This window comes from Podarcis melisellensis (assembly GCF_964234715.1).
Source record: "Podarcis melisellensis genome assembly, chromosome: 2".
NCBI lineage: Eukaryota > Metazoa > Chordata > Lepidosauria > Squamata > Lacertidae > Podarcis > Podarcis melisellensis.
The window spans coordinates 123,598,495-123,617,917 of record NC_138529.1 but is presented as its reverse complement, the minus strand read 5'-3'; the positions used below and the strand labels follow the sequence as shown (position 1 = coordinate 123,617,917).

The 19,423-nt window shown below is 48.3% G+C and overlaps 1 protein-coding gene across 4 annotated transcripts in view; it reads left to right on the top strand.

Annotated features, from left to right (window-relative positions):
- LOC309364892 (uncharacterized protein) overlaps positions 1–19,423 on the top strand; it is an 86,784-nt gene that overhangs the window by 53,928 nt on the left and 13,433 nt on the right. Inside the window, exon 1 of one of the 4 annotated variants that reach the window (XM_081902871.1) lies at positions 112–358. The exons of 2 other annotated variants lie outside the window; for them this stretch is intronic. In XM_081902871.1, the coding sequence (XP_081758997.1) occupies positions 208–358 (151 nt within the window). In that variant the 5' untranslated portion in view covers positions 112–207. Of the gene's footprint in view, positions 1–111; positions 359–16,041; positions 16,510–19,423 lie in introns of those variants that run through there. One more of the 4 variants, XM_081902874.1, reaches the window with a different exon arrangement.

Sequence of the window (19,423 nt, the reverse complement as noted above, 5' to 3'; positions counted from 1 at the left end):
AATGTGGGATTCGGCTGACTCCAGAAGTGCCCCCCCTACACGCAAGGAGACCCCTTCCTTTTCTGTGCCCCTTCTCCGTGCCGCTTCCTCACGCGCTTTCTTCGTCACGCCCTCCCTCCTTCATTCCTCCCATGGCGTTCAGGGGGTTTGTTGCAGCGGCCGCAGCTGCCGCTTGCGGGTTGGGAAGCAGCAGCAGTTGGTGGGTAAATGCTCTGGCAATGCCCCCGTTCCCCTGCCTCCGTCCGGGGCTCCTCCGGGGCTTCTGCTTCTGTCTTCTCCGGCCAACGCAGCCTCCAACCTGCCCTGGCACCTGGCTGGAGAAGCCCAACTAGGGCTATTGGGACGACAACTGGGACAGGTAAAGCCAAACATCTTCAGGCCTCTTTGTGGGCGGGCAAAAATCGCTCATTTCCCCCCGAAATATAGTCTGTCCCCCAACAAGGTCTGAGGGACCGTGGACTGGCCCCCTGCTGAAAAAGTCTGCTGACCCCTGATCTAGTAGATCTATTGTTGTAACCATATCAAAAAAGTATTTGGTATTTTGCCTTCTTCTGAGATACTTTCCCTCAGTGCTCTGTCATAGTCCAGTGCTATTACTCCATTAAATTCACCCGTAATAATTATATTTCTGTCAGAAACCTCAGACATACTTTCCTCCAGTAGTTGGAAGAAATCTCATGCGAAAAGTGGCTCTGAAAGTCCCAGTCCCAAATCTTAATCCTGCCACCCTAAGATATTATAAGCAGGCCCCACATTCCTCTTTCCACCTGCAATAGGGAGGTTAGAACAACACTTAATGAGGGAAGGGGGAGGCATGGGGGGCTTTTGAAGTCTCTCTGCTGGCAAGGGAATCCCAGAGCAAGGGTGCCTCTGTCTGTCTGGAATCCCTCACTGCCTCTGAATCCAGTGGGTGGTTTTTTAACGGGAGAGGGGCAGCCTGAAAGACCTAGACTGGCTTCCAGTACATTTCCAAACTCAATTCAAAGTCTTGGTGTTGACCTTTCAAGCCCAAAACGGCCTCGGTCCAGTATACCTGAAGGAACGTCTCCACCCCCATCGTTCAGCCTGGACACTGAGGTCCAGCTCCAAGGGCCTTTTGGCGGATCCCTCATTGCAAGAAGCCAAGTTACAGGGAACCAGGCAGAGGGCCTTCTCGGTGGTGGCACCCGCCCTGTGGAACGTCCTCCCACCAGATGTCAAAGAGAAAAACAACTACCTGAAGTCTTCTAATGGGGGGGAGGAGGGCTGGTGCTTGAAGCTGGGCTTGGCTGTTAGGGGGCGTTGCTCAGCAATGCAGGAGTTGCTCTGCATGCAGAAGGACCCCGGTTGAGTGCTTGGCATGCAGAAGGAGGCCCAGAAGGAGAGCCTCCCCCTCCCTGCCTCCCCCAGTGAGACTCCCCGTGAGGAGGAGAGGCAGTTGGGGGGCGGGGGCCGGGTCCCCATGGAGCCCCCAGAGCAGGAGGCCAGAGGCAGCGCCGTCCCGTCTCCTTCCCCTCCGGACACAGGGAGGGGCTGCTCTAATTTTGTAGCTCTAGGGATGCGCGCGTCTCAAAAGGAACCGGAAGTGTCGCCGCGAAATGCGCCGGAAGTTTCCAGACCGGAAAAGGAGGAGGGGCGTCGCTGAATCGCCGCTGCCCTTTTTATTGCAGACAAGGAAAGCGGACTAATCTGGAGCCAGGGAGGCGGAGGACCAAGAGGTAAAGAGGGAGAGGAAGGGGGGAATAGGGGAGGGGGGATAAGGGGAGACCCCCCGTAAGGAAAGCGCCCTCCCTGGGGCCCGTCGACAGGGGCCCCGATCCAGGCCCCGACCCAGGGGGGAAGGGGGGACCCAACACCTGCAGGGATCTACACCTGGCAAGATCTCCTGGGCAGCAGCAGCACCGCCAGACTCCCCTTTCTCTTTCCTGGGGGGCCGAGAGATGCTCAGCTGCCCTGCCCCCCTGGACACCTTGGCGGGAAGGGGAAGGAGGACCCCAAGCAGGGCTGGGGGTGGGGCTGAGGCCCCCCATTCTCCCGGCTTCCCCCTGGCAGGAATCCCTCGGGTCGTGGGGCGCCTGGCTGGGGAAAGGGAGAGAGGGAGTCCAGGGAAGGGTTAATGGAAGGGGGAGGAGCCTCGACAGAGACCCCTCCCCTTCCAGCACCCCTGACCCCCCTTCTCCCCCCTTCCCTGATGACACTACCAGGTTATATGTATTCACTAGGACTCATCTCCATACTTTGGATTGTCCTGAATACCACCATTTGGTAGCCTAGCCCAAACCCAAAAGTCCTGCTAGGATGAAACTTGGCTTGCCTGCTGATGAAACTGAGTGTGTGATGATTGATAATATTTTCATTTATCCGTTTCAGACACCTAAGTAGTAGCAGCTGCCAGGACATTGTCCGGTTCGCCTCTGTATAGTTCCAGCCTTATTTCAGACATTGTGGTAGATTGCAATCAGGGTGGATTTGATATAAATCAAATTGATTTCAATCACAATTTACAGTAAATCACTAGTCAGTATGATTCTATTTAAATCAAAAATTTCTGATTTGGTTACACTATTAGAAGTACATAGACAGATAATTATGAAATTATTCTGAGGTTTAATACGTTTACTGTCTATATTTGGACAACATTTCCTTAATAACAACTTAAACAATTTATTTAACTAAAACGATAATATTATAGCATGTTGGTAAAAAATATTTTTTTTAATAAAAAATGTGAGAAGTTACTTACGTGGACTTACAATGAGACAAGGAGACACCGAGATAAGGTCTATTACTTCCCTTTTATTATAACGCGTTTGCAAAGGCGGGCTCCTCGTCCCAGGGTGGTACGAAGAGCCCCGAACAATGGACGGGCAAGAGTATATATCCCTATTGCTGCCGCCCCTCATTCGAGGCTTGGCTTACAATCTACCTATCATCATAAAACATGGTACTAATACATCAACCATTCTACACTCTCTAAACCTAACCTTATTTAGAGACTCTTTCTACTTCCTTATCTTGTCGACCTGGCTCCCCTGCAGCCGAACCCAACGCTGGAATTTACAATAGCCCAACGCTGGAATTTACAATAGCCCAACGCTGGAATTTACAACTGAGTTCGAGGCACACCTTGTTTTACTCCTTCTCACAATCCCCCCTCTTTTTGTATCTTGTCTCGAACTCACATAATAATTCTTGGGCTGTTATTTCTGCTTCCTCATCGGATGTGGGTACTGAGGCATATTGCATCTTCATAAAATATGTGGATACCTTCCGTTCTGCTAGGAGGGACAAAGAATTATTGATAGTTCTAACGAAAATTGGCAAAATGCATGGAATTAAAACGCATCCTGCCGCAATTAACCCAATTAGGGCCACTATGGCCTGCAGACCAGGTAATTTAGGGAACCATGAACCAAACATATCCTTAAAATTTAATCCATCCCAAGTCTGGACCGGTACATGTGCTAACTTTACCATACGGTCTGCTATGTCTTTCACCACCTTCCCACTATCATCTATTTCAATACAACAATTAGTAAGATTAAATTTTCCACAAACCCCGCCTTCTTTTGCTAATAAATAATCCAAAGAAAGCCTGTTTTGCAAAATATAGGTTCGGCTTTTAGCACTTTCCTTAGCTAATTTGGTTAACGCTGCGGCTGTTTCATTAGTAATTATTTCTACAACTGCCTGTAAACGGATAATGCGATTCAGCAAATAGATGGGATCTCTGCCAAAGGATCCGGCTGTGCCATCATTTGCCCAAGTGGCTGGACCATAATATTGGATAATTCTCTCTGGGGGCCATTCTGTGTCTGTCCATTTTCCTATATGGATTCCCCGTTTTCGTCGTGGTCCTATTTCATCATATACTGGGACTCCTAATTTTGCTTTAGTATATAAAGGGAGCAGGAAGAAACTAGGTCTTAAGGTTGCCAATACACATGAGCCGACCCAATTCAAAGGTAACCTATTGTAAGCATAGCTCCCACAAGCCCAGTAAAACCCATCGGGGGTTGTCCATTCTAGCATTCTGTTCTCCGGGTCTAGGAGAAAGCTCATATTGGTAATATTTCCGAGGGGAGAGGGCCAAGTTTTATTATTATTCCCTTGACTCCACCACTGTTTGTCCTCCCCTTGTCCTATGCAAGGGAGTGTCCCCACATGCGTTCCATTCGTTCGGCTGGTGTTTCTGGTGAAGCATTCTGTCCCAACTAGGTGATTAGAGATTTGCCATACCTCGTTACCCAAATGCTTATAAGTGTAATTGTTTTGTGTTTTATATACCTCCGTATAGTTTACTTCATGAGCCACCCATGGCCACTGATCCCCCATATTTGTTCCTCCACATACAAAACAATTTTTCACCGTTAATTCCTTGGCTATAGTCTCAGCTAAACTCAGGAACATATTATGGGCTTTAGGGGGTAGGGGAAGGGTATTTAAATGCTGTACTTCTTCCTCAAAATCTTCGAATACTGATATGGGTTGTCTTGTTACCTTAGTTGTGTGTATTTGTATGATGAGATATCCATAAGGATCTTTTCCAGTCCCATCAATGCCTATACCTATGTGCACAAATTTAGGCGAAGTAGAAGGTCTCTCGCTCGCCCATAGACATACTGGGTTGCATTTTCCTGTGGAGCAGTCGGTGGAGGCAGCTCCCCTAGTGAGATTTATTCCCTCAGGGCCTCTATAGGTGGGCTGCTTATTAACTCCCTCTGTGTACCAATAATTATATACCCCGGCCCCAGCCCCCACGTTGCTTCCTTTTATTCTCTGGAAAAGGTACTTTCTTTCCTGTAAATATGATTGTTCCCATCCACGATTTCCACACCAGACCCCTGCCCCTCCATTTGGGCCCTGTCCTTTATCTATTGCGATACAAGCATCAAAACAGACCATAATCCTGCCCTCTCCCCTTGTTGTATTATGTGCTATATAACCCTGTCGGTTTTGGGCCAAGGAAAACATACTTCTCCCCTCACCAGCTTGATTAGCGGTTCCGCCCTTATATCCGTAAACATATATACTGGAAGTTATGGGTCCCACCGCCAGGGGTTCATAGCATTCCGTCTTATTTCCTTTTACCTTACATCTATAATATTGAGTTTGGTTGTGAACACAAGGATCTAACTGTTGAACACATTCTGGGGCTATATTATAATACATTAGGGTCTGTGTGATTTTATTGCCTGTTCGGGTTGTCTGGATGCATTCGGTGCACTGGGGTTCCGATTGGGTTGCCCATGAAGTGGCCCATCCTATTAATACTATTCCTAATACTTGCCAGTTACCTTTCATGTGTGGGGTTCAAATAGATTAAAGCTTGCCTCACCGTTGGGGTTTCTGCTAATTGGCACGTTACCTCCCCTCCTAATTTCACTTCACAATATTGGAGTATAACGTCCTCTATAAAGATGATGCTGCACCTTTCAGTACAATGCACACACTGCACACACCCTTCGCAATGTTGACAGCAACAGCACTCGAAAAAGCACACACAGGTACAAAACAAACACATCACAGTCTAGGTGCGCCCTTCTGGATCCCGGTTCCTGATTTGGTAAGCGTAACTTTCAGCGGATTATTTGGACTAGTCACTGCTGTCCAATTTTCAGGTGGAGCTCTTTTCACCCGGTGGTAATGGGTCCATCCATGCTCTCTGGTCCGTACTGCTGATTCGGTTGTGAGCAGGACCTGGTATGGGCCTTCCCAACTCGGGCTGAGTTTCTCCGTCCGCCAAGCCTTTATCAGGACCAGGTCTCCGGGCTGAAAGGTGTGCTGTTGCTCCAGGAGTGGGGGCCGCTGTGCTAGTATGCCTTGTCTGTGGAAAGATAACAGAGACTGGGACAGTGACTGCAAATATTTCCTGATAAACTGATCCCTGAACTCGATTTGAGGGTTTCCTAATACTACCAAATATGGGTGACCCATCATCATCTCAAAAGGGGACAGACCGGTGTCTTTCCGGGGAGCCACCCTCATCCTTAATAGTGCCAAAGGGAGATTTTTCGTCCAAGGCAGCCCATTTTCAAGATATAACTTAGTCAAATGTTTTTTTATTTCCCCATTCGCCCGTTCCACCTTTCCGCTGCTCTCAGGGTGCCAGGGCGTGTGGAAACTCCACATGATCCCCACAGCTCTCATTACCTCCTGCATTGCTTTTTGGGTGAAATGAGTTCCCCTATCAGAGTCTATGACTTCTATTATTCCATACCGAGGAAGAATGTGTTCCAGAATGGCTTTGCTAACCACCTGAGCTGTGGCCCTACGGCTAGGGAAGGCCTCAATCCAACCTGTCAAATGATCTTTAAATATCAACAAATACTTCTGCCCCCCCCTTTCTGGCAGTTCGGTAAAATCTACTTGTACTCTCTGGAAGGGCCATACCGCTAGAGGCCGCCCACCCCTTTCAGTTTTCCTTGCCCGGGCTTTGTTAACCTTTTGACATATCAGACACTTCCATGCGATGGCATGCGCCATCGGCCACATGTCTCTACTCCAATACACTGACTTCGCCAAATTCACCATTCCCTCCGTGCCTAAATGACTTCCTTCATGTATTTTCTCCAATATATTTAACATAGTTGATTTTGGAAGGACCATTTGCTTTTCCGGAGTCTCCCAACTTTCTCCTTTTCTTTCCCATCCCTCCTTTTCCATGTATTCTTTCTCCTTTTGAGTGAACACTAAATCTTTTACATCCTGCGGGTCAATCACAGGTACTTGCAGGACACATTGTTTAAATATTTCCTTCCTTGGTTCCCCCTCCGCAGCTTCTCGCGCTCGGAGATCAGCCCATGCATTTCCCTGTTCCTCCGAGCTGTGTCCTTTGGTGTGGGCGAGGATGTGCACAATGCCTATCTTCCGAGGTCCCATCAGGGATTCTAGTAGCCGCTCGAGTAAAGCAACGTGTTCAATTTGTTTCCCATCCGCCTTTATGAAGCCCCTTTCTCTCCAGGTCCGACCGAAAGTATGCACCACTCCCCATGCATATCTTGAGTCAGTCCAGATTGTCACATCTAACCCGGTTGCCAATTCCAGGGCTCGGGTTAGCGCCATTACTTCACATTTCTGGGCTGACCACGTGCTAGGGAGGGCCCCACTCTCTATCGTCTCCCCGTCTTCCTTGACCACTGCGTATCCCGACCTTCTTTTTCCTTCCCTCACATGACTAGATCCATCTACGAACCATCTTTCCCCTTCCGTTAGAGGTACCTCGCTTAGATCTTCCCTAACTTTGGCCATTAATTCTATATCCTTAAGGCAATCATGCTCCTCGAGTTCCCATTCTTGCCGCTCCCCTCTTAGGAATTCCGCTGGATTCAAATTTCTATCTGTCCCTATGGTTATATCATTTCCAGTTCTGAGTATCCCTTCATATTGCACTAGGCGCCTGTCCGTCATCCAGGTGGGTGCAGCACCTGTCAGTACTGCGCCTATCTGATGAGGGCTGTGCACTATCAGTGCTCCCCCAAAGGTCAATTTCCTGCTTTCCAATACTAATTCGGCCGCTGCAGCCACCGCTTGAATGCACGCCGGCCATCCTCTAACCACTGGTTCTAAGGTTGCGCTTAGATAAGCTACTGGCTGATATCGCCCCCCTCTTTTCTGAGCCAGGACTCCTACTGCCGTCTGAGCAGCCACTGTCACATACAAGTGGAACGGCTGCTGTAGATTTGGCAGGGCCAGAGCCGGACTAGTTATTAAAGTTTTCTTAATTTCTTCCCACCTGGCCTTATCTTCCTCGTCCCATTGCACCTCCTCTTGTTTTCCTGTCAGTTTCCTATTCAAAAACTGAGTCAACTTTGAATACTGATCTATCCACAATCTGCAATATCCCAATAATCCTAACATTCTTCTTACATCAGTTTTATCTTTAGGTGGTTGTAGTTCCATGATCCCTTTTACTCTATCTGGGTCTAATTGCCTGGTTCCCCCATCTAAAATATGTCCCAGATACTTAACCCTCCGCTCAGTGAATTGCAATTTTTCTCTGGATACCTTAACTCCTAAATCACCTAGCCAATTCAATAGCCGAATAGAATCACATTTAACTTCCTTCTCTTTTTCCCCAATCAATAGTAGGTCGTCTACATACTGCAGAACCTTGTTGGATCCAGTGGGTTTAAACTCCCTCAATCTTTCCCCCAGTGCCTGTCCAAACAACAGAGGACTCTCTGTATATCCTTGGGGCAAGACCGTCCACCGGTACTGCCTCTTCTGACCAGTCTCCACCTCTTCCCACTCGAAGGCAAACAAGTCTCGACTGTCTTTGTCCAGAGGGCATGCCCAAAAGGCGTCCTTTAAATCAACTACTGTATACCATCGAGTGGAAGGAGGGATCCGGCTCAATAACGTATAAGGATCTGGCACGGTGGGAAATCGGGGTATCACTATGCTGTTTATATTTCTCAAATCCTGTACCATCCTATATTTGCCATCTTTCTTCTGTACGGCCAATATGGGTGAATTAAAAGGTGACATCGTAGTTTCTATAAGCCCTTGATTTAAAAGGGCGTCGACCACCGGCTGCAAACCTATTCTCCCTGCTCGTTTCATCGGGTATTGTGAGGTCCATAGATGAGTAATGCCAGGCTTCACTGTGATTTTTATTGGGTCCATTTCCATCTTCCCCATAGTTTTCCCATCCACCCATACCTTAAAATTGATTTGTTTCTCTTCTTCTGCTTGGAGTGTATACATTGGAGTTCCTTTTTCCTCATCCATTAATCTATACCCCAATGAAACCATGAGATCCCTACCTAATAAAATTATTCCTGACTCTGGTATGAACAGCAGGGATGCTTTGATTTCCTTTTCCCCCCGAACAATTTTGCTTGGTTCTAATTGGTAGACTTCGGTGGACTTGCCACTTACCCCTATCACTTTGACTGTTTTTAAAGTTTTCCTTACTCCTGGTATATTTACAGAAACAGATGATCGGGCTGCCCCAGAGTCCACCAGAAACACAACAGGTTTCCGAGAGGGACCCACAAACAAATTCACCAGTGGCTCATTCCGGGTCCCAGAGCATGAGCCGGAGCATCCCTAGTCTTTGTAGAGACTATACAATTCGGTCCCCGTGTCCTCATTATCTCGGGGAGGTCCTTGTCTCTGTCTGACAGGCGCATCGGGTATCTGGTCCCGCGGCGTCCTACACTCCCTAGCAAAGTGACCCATCTTCTGGCATCGGTAACATATTATTGTTCCGGTCCTAGGACCAGAGCCCCTGCCCGGTCCATAAGACCCCCTGCCTCTGTAACCTCCACTTCCTCGGAAATTCCCCTTGGTCTGAAATTCTCGGTTCCCATTCTGTTCTCCAATTTTCTTTTTCTCCTCTCCTGCCTTTTGGATAGCCGCTACCATCATCTGGCATTTTTGCTTTTGTTTGACTACCTCACGATTAACAAAAACCTGTTGTGCCGTTCTTACTAATTCTATAGTCGCGGCATCTTGCCAATTCATCTTTTGCAATTTCTTTTGAATATCAGGCCATGCCTTGGTTACAAATTGCATCTTTAACAGGTTATCAAATGCTGGAGAGTCCGGCGTAACTCCGGAATATTTAGTCAAATGTTCTCTAATCCTTTGTATAAAATCGCCTGGTGACTCGTCCCTCATTTGATTAACCTCAAAAGCCTTGGTTAAATTGGTACTTTGAGGCACTGCCCTCTTGATACCCTCCAAAATCATTTCTTTTAAATCTGTAAGCTGGACACGATGGTCTGGGTTATTTATATTCCAGTTTGGGTCCCCTATAGGAAATTTGGTCTCCGGCGGAACTGCCGCCGGGGCCCCCTGGTTACCCGCGGGCGCAGCCACTCGCGCCTGTTCCCTTACTTCCCAATATTGCATTGCTGCCCTCCGTATCATTGCCTTTTCTTCTGGAGTGAATAAATGTCCCAATATATACATCAATTCTGTATATGTATATAGGTGTGGTCCCATCCACATTTGTAGGAGGTTTGCTACCTCCTGACTATTCTCGTGTAGTTTAGGCAAAGTTTGCTTTAATTCTCTGAGTTCAGAGGGTTTTATGGGGCTGACCACATATACCATTACGGGCTGTCCGTTTGCGTTGATTCCGCCAGGGGCTTCCCTCAAGGGATAATTTTGTACTATGCACGGATTTCTCTTCCTTAAGTTGGGACTGCCGTCTGAATCATCATCCGGCAGCGGATAATCTTTGAATGGGAGATTCTTCAAATCCCGTTTACACTGTTCCACTTCTTTTCGTAGTCTTGAATGTCTCAACATTTCATGGAGAGGGGGACTAGACACTACACCGTCATCAGGCCCCAAAGAATTTGGGCCGGACGACGGGGTTGTCTCGTAAGGCGGTGCGGTTGCCCTGACTACGGGAGTCGGACTCACATGATTATAGTCCGGAGGCAAATCGCTGGGTCCTCCACGACAGCCAGGCTGTGGTGGCAGAGGCAGTGGCTGCGGGAGATCGGGCAATCCAGGCACTGCCAGGGGTGCACCGGTGGGTGGAGGTATCTCTGTCTCTTCATCAGACTCTATTTTCCTTTCTTTAAGTGGAAATTGTCTCAATGGTGGTGGATCTGGCCCGTAAAAAGTTACATGGGACCATAATTCTATGTATGGTCTTTCTTTATCTTTTTTAGATTTGATCAAATAGAATTTCAACTGCTTGATCCAGTATGGGTTTGTTTCCCCATCTGGATCCCAACGATACCCTTCATCGGGTCCTATGGGGTATTCTGGCCACCTTACTCTACACAGATTAATCATTGTCTCTTTGACTAATCCCCTACTATAGGGTCTTATGTCCTTATCATCCCAAGCCAACAAAACCTGTCCCAAAGGACTATTGGGATCTATGGGGTCCTTGGTCCCATTACTGGGGCCCCTTCTACATGTACTCTGACTCTTTCCCATACTCTATTATGTCTCTTTTTCGTTCACTCACACAATCGCGCGGAATCGCCTGGCCGTTTCCCTCGCGGGAGAACGGAACCGCAAGTTAATCCTCCCGCCGGGGTCCCGGGCCCCCGGTCCACACTCACGCGTCCGTTTGGAACCTCTCTTTCACGCTGAGACCATACACACACCAATATCACCCAATCCTCCCTTTCCAAGAGTTTACCATATACTCACCCCTCTCAGTCTAGTGCCCCCTTCCCGGTGGCTAGTAGACAGGCAGGCGTCCCTGCGAGCGAGGCAGTCCCCGACTGCAGCGGTCCCAGACCGTCGATCTTTTAAAGTATCTTAAATCGGTTCTCCGTCCTTCCAGCTCCCGGAACCTGTCACCGCGGGCCCTGAGCAACAGATCTCTCCGAAAGTCGGAGTGCCGGCTGATCCGTTCCCCAGCCCCCGCCGAGCAGGTCGTCGAGAGCCCCACGTCGTTGGGCGCCAAAAATTGTGAGAAGTTACTTACGTGGGCTTACAATGCGACAAGGAGACACCGAGATAAGGTCTATTACTTCCCTTTTATTATAACGCGTTTGCAAAGGCGGGCTCCTCGTCCCAGGGTGGTACGAAGAGCCCCGAACAATGGACGGGCAAGAGTATATATCCCTATTGCTGCCGCCCCTCATTCGAGGCTTGGCTTACAATCTACCTATCATCATAAAACATGGTACTAATACATCAACCATTCTACACTCTCTAAACCTAACCTTATTTAGAGACTCTTTCTACTTCCTTATCTTGTCGACCTGGCTCCCCTGCAGCCGAACCCAACGCTGGAATTTACAATAGCCCAACGCTGGAATTTACAATAGCCCAACGCTGGAATTTACAACTGAGTTCGAGGCACACCTTGTTTTACTCCTTCTCACAAAAACAACAACCAAGCAGGCTGAATTTTAGCGCACATGAAAAACTCAGAACTTAAGCATTTCACCACCTCCACTACCAGCCACCCCTTTGGATTGGCTTCTGCATCCAGGTGCCTATTCTGTAGAGTTAAGTGTTAGTGCGGTTGTTGGAACCCAGTGGGATTGGGAAGAGGTTGCCAGCCCTGAAGAGCCTTCAGCGCTTGCCTCAAGTCTGACTTGCACAATTATTACACAAAGACCCCAAGATGTGTGGAGTATTCTGCTCACAAGGTTGCACTTTCATTTTTACTGCTTCACACTTAGCTACTTGTGCAGATCTCTTCCACTGCAAACCATCTGTTCATTGAACCTCTTGGAACTTAGAATTTAAGGGGTTAATTCTGTGTATATAAATCTGCAAAGGAACAATGGGATTAAGGTTTTCTGTCAACTCTGTATGTTTATTTTATAACATTTTTCATGTGAAGAAAAGGCATGTTATCTCTGCAGATACAGAAATTCACACTTTTGAAAATGGCAAAAACAAGCATCTGTGACAATATCTTCTCATTAGAAAAACTTCCCCAAATGATCTTTCAGAATTCCCCCACCTCCCGCAAAAGCCCGCAGAAGCCGCGCACCCTTTAAAGAGTACGTCGCTCTTGGGGGCTTTTCCCTGAGGAGGGAGAAGGGACTAACTGGCTGCGTCAGTCCCTTCTCCCACCTCGTAAAAAAGCTCGCAGGAGCCGCACTCTCCTTAAAGGGTGCGCAGCTCCTGTGGGCTTTTGCGGGAGGTGGGGAATACTGTCAGGGCTGGCGGGGGAAGCCCGGGATGAAGGCTTGCTGCTGCCCTGCGGAGGCTTCGCAGGCTACCCCAGAAGCCAGAACAGCGAGAGAGAGCGCTGCGCAGTGCTCCCTCTAGCTGTTTTCGCTTCTGCCTTAGTGGCGCAAAGCCTCCACAGGGCACCAGGGAGCTCTGCTCAGCGCTCCCTTTAAATAATATTTTTTTTCTTGAATTCCCCCTCTAGAAACTAGGTGCCCCTTATGATCAGGTGTGCTTATAGAGCGAAAAATACGGTAGGTAGGAGAAAATAACAGAGGCCAACTAGAGTATATGGAGAAGCAAAGCGGCTAGTAAGCCTGATCTTTTTTGCAACAGTGTCCCCCCCCCTCACCGCAACCAGGAGGGAGGGGTGCAAGGCCTTATATAGTCTTTTGAAATTGCCCACCCAAGACCCCCCCCAAATATTATACAGAAGGAGACTGTCTACAGCAGGAATACATCACAGGAGGCGGTCTACAGCAGAAAACCTGTCCCCAAGGATACCTGTTAATGGTCACTGACTGCATTACCTGGGCAGCCTGGGCATTCTTTTGTGATGGTAAATACTTTAGTTCCTGAATCCAGGTCACAGGCCCACCCTGTTCATCCCTCCTTAAGCCAGTATTTGTAAGCACAAAGACAATGGGAAGGCTTCCATTTGCCTCCTTTACTGCAGAGGAATATTTGAGTACATCTCCGGGCACAATTCAAAGTGTTGGTACTGACCTTTCAAGCCACGGGTGTCAAACACAAGGCCCGCGGGCCGAATCCGGCCCACCAGACCTCGTCATGTGGCCCGTGTAGCCGCCGGCGGCCGCCAGCCTTCACCTTTTATTCTCGCTTTATTTTTATTTTTTTGACACAAGAAAGCCGCCTCTTCAGCGCATGCGCGGCAGCCTACAAGCCAGAGAACGTCTGCCCTCTAGCGGCGGCGCCCGTTCTACACAGGGAACCTCCACTTTACATGCATTCAGGGAACCTCCACTTGTTTTTATATTGAGTGCATGCCATCCTGTGATGTGACAGATCCAACGGCTGCCTGAACCTTTCTCTCCTGTACTGTAAGTCCTACAGATACAACCGGCCCTTTGAGGGTGACCAAACTGCTGATGCGGCCCCCGATGAATTTGAGTTTGACACCCCTGTTTTAAGCCCTAAAAGGCCTCAGTCCTGTATACCTGAAGGAGCGTCTCCACTGTTATTCTAAAGCAGCAATGCTGCAGCAAGCAAAGGCTATAGCAGCTCAGTCAGCTGCTTGTGGCTGCAAAGCCAGACAGGATGTGTGTGACTGTTGCCATGGAAACAAAGGGGCAGTCCATTCTCCTTATTGAGCACAGGATATGAGCTCCGTGTGTGTCATATGACCTGTACAGGATGTACATGGGTGGAGTTTGGAGTTTTCTCTCTGTTTGTTGAAGAGAGCAGACATCTTACACTGTATGACTGCTAAAGACAGGAATAAAGACATGTAGATACATTTCTGTCTGTGTCTGATTCCCCTCCCTGGGGATATGCAGGGAGGAGGAGAAGGAAGAGAAGCAGTTGGTGTGTTTTTCTCACAGCCTGAGAAAAATCGCCGGAATGGACCTCGTGTGTTTTTCCTTCCGGGAGTCGCCGGAGGGAGGTCAAAAGAATTCAGCCGGTGCCTAGACCGATAGGCACATACCTCTGACCGAGCCTGAATTCTAACAGTGGTAGCAGAGCTGCTGGTTTCTACGATCCATGGAAGTCTGCAGAAAGAGTGGCAGAGCTGCTGTTTTCATTGCTCCATGGAGGCCTGAGGTGAGAAAGCTGATTCTCTGCAGCCAGAAGCTGACCAGAGGAAGCTGAAAGCCAAGCTACGGAGCCCAGGTATGAGATTTTCGGGCTTAGAAGTGTGAATGCAGATTGATTCATTCTCTGCTTCAAGGGAGCAACGTTTGGGAAAAACAGCTCCGAGAGAGAAGAGCTCTGCATTCCAGACATTCCTGTAGTTTTTCCTGTTCAAGGAAGGGAATGCAGTTGCTTAGCAACGCAGGCCAGTTTCAAGATAAGGGCTGTACAGTCAAGCTGTGCCTCGGAGAGGCAAAAACAAGTTTTGTTTTGACTTAGACCCAAAAGGAACTGTTGGAAGGGACTTTCCAAGCGGCCAGTGTTATAGCTGCCAGGTGCACAGAGTGTAAACAAGCCAGCTATTGGATTTTAGAGGCTTGGGTTTGAGAGTCAATGCAAGGACTCAAAATGGATGCCAAGAAGGGGGGAGCCCTGCCTTCTCCAACCCTTTTGACCAGTGACAATTATGCATCTTGGTCTATTAAGATGAAGGCCTTGCTGCAGAATCAGAGACTGTTTGGGGTGATTGAGAACCCCATCCCTGCAGCACCAACGCGTGCTTGGGAGTCACAGGATGTGAAGGCCAGAACTGCTATAATTCTGTGCGTGTCAGACTCTCAGCTTATTCATATACAAGATTTGCAGCACGCGAAAGATGTTTGGGACACGCTGAGAAGGACTCATCAGAGAGATGCAGGTTCTTCAGCGTTGCTGTATTTTGAGAAGCTGACCAACCTGAGGCTTGCGCCTGATGGAGATGTTCAAGCGCACCTGACGGAAATGAAATTTCTGCGTCAACAGATGGTGGAACGCAATTTCCGTCTGCAGGAGGAAGTGTTTTGCTTCATGGTGATCAACAGTCTGAATCGGACTTACAAAACGGTTGCCAGTCAGCTGGGGTCTCTCCCAGCAGCTGATCTAACGTCGGACAGGGTCTTTGCCATCGTTCTGAATGAACATGACAGACTTGCCGCCCTGGAAGTCAAGGACAGGGGGAGACAAGAACGGAGTTCTGACACCCCCACTGCTACTGCTACTGGAGAAAATGCCGTAGCTTTGAACGTTGTCCGATGCTACAATTGTGGACAAACTGGGCATCTTCAGCGGTACTGTAAGAAGCCACGTCAGAACAAGGGAGCGAAGGGAAGCTCCACAAAGTCTGAGGCGTCAGGCAGAAGTCATGCCAAGTCACAGACGAAGCCTGCAAAGGCTTTGATGTCGAAGGGAACCAAGCCAGAAGTGGAGAACGCTTTTGTCATCGACACTGGGTGCACATTTCACATGACCCATCGTAGGGATTTGTTTTCGTCGTTTAAGAAGCAAAGCTTCGTTGTACAACAAGCCAACGGTCAAGAGCTGGAAGCCACCGGAATTGGGACTGTGTATCTTAAAAGTCAGAACTTGACTATAAACAATGTTTATTTGTTTCGCAGATTGCCAACAAGGGACTAAAACTGTCCTATGATAATCAACACTGCGAGATCTACAAAGATAGAGAGTTGTATCTTTCTGCCGAAGAGAAAGATGGACTGTATTTGTTGACTTTTGATCAAAGTGATTACATGGAATGTAATTCTTGTGATTCTAACATGATCTCTTTTGCAGGTGTAGCCAATCGTTCAACTTGGACACTGAAATCCAGCGCCGAGGGCCTTCTGGCGGTTCCCTCATTGCGAGAAGTGAGGTTACAGGGAACCAGACAGGGCCTTCTGGGTAGTGGCGCTTGCCCTATGGAATGCCCTCCCATCAGATGTCAAGGAAATAAGCAGCGATCTTATTTAAGAAAGTCGACTTTCTTAAAGTCAAGAAATTGAGTCCTAGTATGCTTGGCTGCTCCTTTCCGCTGTATAGTAAACTTCAGAAGAGCATGATCACTCGCGCCTAATGATCCTTCCACTTCTACCCCACTAACCAGGTCATCAACATTGGTTAGGACCAGATCTAAAATGGCTGTTCCTCTTGTACATACGCTTCAGGTTACAGACTCCGCTAACCCAGGATGAGAACAGAAATTGTGGTCCAGCGGCACGGCAGCAGCAGCAGGAGGCCCCATTATGTTAAGAACACTTTCTTAACCACCGGAACGAATTGAGTACTTAACCCGAGGTACCACTGTACTGCAGTTTATTTATTGAATCTATTAGTTGCTTTCTCTTGCCCAGGGCAACCCAAAGTGACATACAACCTGTTTTTGTTGTTGTTATGTTCCACGGTGACACTCCAAGGCCTTCTTTGTCGTGTTTCCTGTATTTTGGGGGCAGAGAGAAGGCTGTTCTCAGGGCCTGCTCCCCCACTAGGGAAACTGAGGCAGCCCCCTCAGGCAGGAGATGGAGGGAGGGGCAAGGAGGGGACGGAGCGGAGTCCCATTTGGCCAGCCCTGATTTAGCCCTCTATCCTCTTGTCCAGTGGAAGGTGCTGTCCCATTGCCAGTGTCCTAGACACAATGCAGCCGCCTTGGGAAGTCAATGGTGCAGGATGATTTGGGAATGTGAGCAGTTGGTTGGACTTCATCAGGAAGATGTTGGAGATCACGGAGGAAGGAGGAAACGAAATACAGATATTCAGCGTTTTCAGGGGAGGGGGAATAAGGGGAAAGTGTGTCCCCCCAGATAAGACTCCCATCCTCCCTGGCCATGGGCCATCCTTGCTTGCGCAGGTGGTACTTTGAGTCCAACCACATCTGGAGGGCCAGAGATGCCTCAACTCAGCATAAAAGGTTCCTCTAGGGCTCAGTGTTACTTGGGAGTTGGTGGAACTGGATCTTAAGGGTTCTTGAGACAATTGTTCAGGGATTGTGATTGGTATCCATACCCTAACACTATAAAGCCAAGGTGTCTCCACTGAGCAGTTTATCAACCCTGCTGGCCGCTGGGGAAGACCTTCAGAAGGAAATGGTTTGCCCCCAAAGTTGCTTCCTTCCTTTCTCCGCTGCTGCCGCCCACACTAAAGGAATGTCTGGATGGAATCCCAGGGATTATCTGGCTCCTATGTCCGGTTGAGATTCTAGAAAAAAGTGTGGCTAAGATTCTGAGTCACAATCGTGGCTGAGAAATACAGCCAGGGAATCTGAAACTGATTTGAAGATTGATTTCTTTACACATTGTTGTTGTTGTTGTTGTTGTTGAAGATTGATTTCTTTACACATTGTTGTTGTTGTTGTTATTATTATAACCATTGCCTTGTGCTGCGTTGTTCTGGACACCGGACCTTTGCCTTTGCCTCGGCCTTTTCCACGCGATGAGCTTTCGCTGCGCTGCTCTGTCTTGGCCTTGGGATATCTGCATTCCCTCTTCATATGGCCTAGACGTCCACACGAGTAGCATTTCACTGCCTTCAAAGCTTTGGCGCCATCTGGTGGTTCCACTGCACTATGGGATGACGTCTGTGAAGACTCCCCCTTTCCCATGCAGCCAGCACCCCGGCGATCTGCTTCATTCTTAATCACGGCAGTAACATAGTCCACTGTCAGCTGAGCAGTTGGTTGTACAGCAATCTGAGTTGCAACAGACTCCCAACCTGAACCCAAAGATTGTAGTATCATGAAGGAATACACAGCCTCTGGAAAGTTGAGTCCTCTCTGTTGCAGCTCATGTCTCAGATTCTGCATCTCCATCAGATGTATACGCACATCTCCACCTTCAGCAAGAGCCATATTATGCAGCTTGTTAAAGTAAAACATAGTGGATCCAGCTTCTGTCCTCAAGTGAGCCTCTCTCAAAGCGTCCCAAATTTCTCTGGCTGAGGTCTTCTCACGCAATAGACAGAGCTCTTCTGGGGATACTATCAACGTAAGAGTTCCCCTTGCTTTGGAATCCTTAGCTTCCCATGCATCTGTAATTGGAGCTGGGGGGTTGTCTGTAATCACCTCAAACAGACCCTCTTTCCGCAGAATAGCCTCTGCATACAAAACCCAGTCCGCGTAATTTTTCTTATTGAGCTTAGGAATCCCAAAAGCATCAGCTAGCTTTGTGCAGCTAGCCATCTCTGCTGCTTTAAATCAAGCTGCTTTATACTGGCTGCGTCTGCTGCTTCAAACCTCATTCCAAAGGCAAATTCAAAGTTACTTTCACTTTCCCAGCCATCCAAGCCACTACGCTTGTGCCGTGGAAAACGGCTTTAAAAGTTCAAAGTCCAGCCTTAAAGCCATTAATTAGAAGCTGGCAGGCTGCCCGGAGCAGTAGCACATACCTCACATCAATCATTTTGACGCGCAGAGCAGATACCGTGCGATCCGTCCCTCTGCCGCTGTTCCGATCCTCTGCCGGCACTCCGTTTCTTTGCTCCTTTGTTCCTTTGCCAGGAGCCCGACTTCTGGAGTCCATTCTCAAAACACTGCGTTTTTCTGGGCCCGGAACCAAATGTTGGAGATAAGCAGTGTCCAGTGCACAGCGGAATGATGAAAAGTACGTGCCAACATGCTCTATATTGCTTTATTTACATTTCAAAGCTGGTATGTTACAGAAAAACATCTTCCCTCTGCCGGAGCAGAGAAAGGCATCCTCTCTCCTCTAAAGCACGGAGAGAATCACTAAAGTGAAACTGCAAAGAACAGTGAAAAACAGGAAACCAGTGTACGTCACATCCAGTCTCCTTTCCCGTGAGAAAACCAACAGTGCATTTACTGTGGAATGTAAACAACCTGTCTCGTGACAAGCACTTCGCTGCACAGAGAAGAAAGCAGAAACCAACACGCTTCACTCCAAAAGTTGCAGAGGTCCAGAAGACGTCTAGATCTTTCTTCGCTGTTGATTCAGCGGCAACGCATCACATGTGCAACGATAAGCGACTGTTCGTGTCTTTTACACCGCAGGAAGGTGCGATTCACCAGGCGGATGACCACACAATTCCCAGTAAAGGCTACGGAACTGTTGTTCTTCACAGTTTGGACTTATCGATACAGAATGTGCTTTATGTGCCGGATGCCAAACATAATCTGCTCAGCGTTGGACAGCTGAATGAGCGGAACATTGACGTTTCCTTCAAGAACAAAAGGTGCATCATCACAAAGAAAAATGATTAT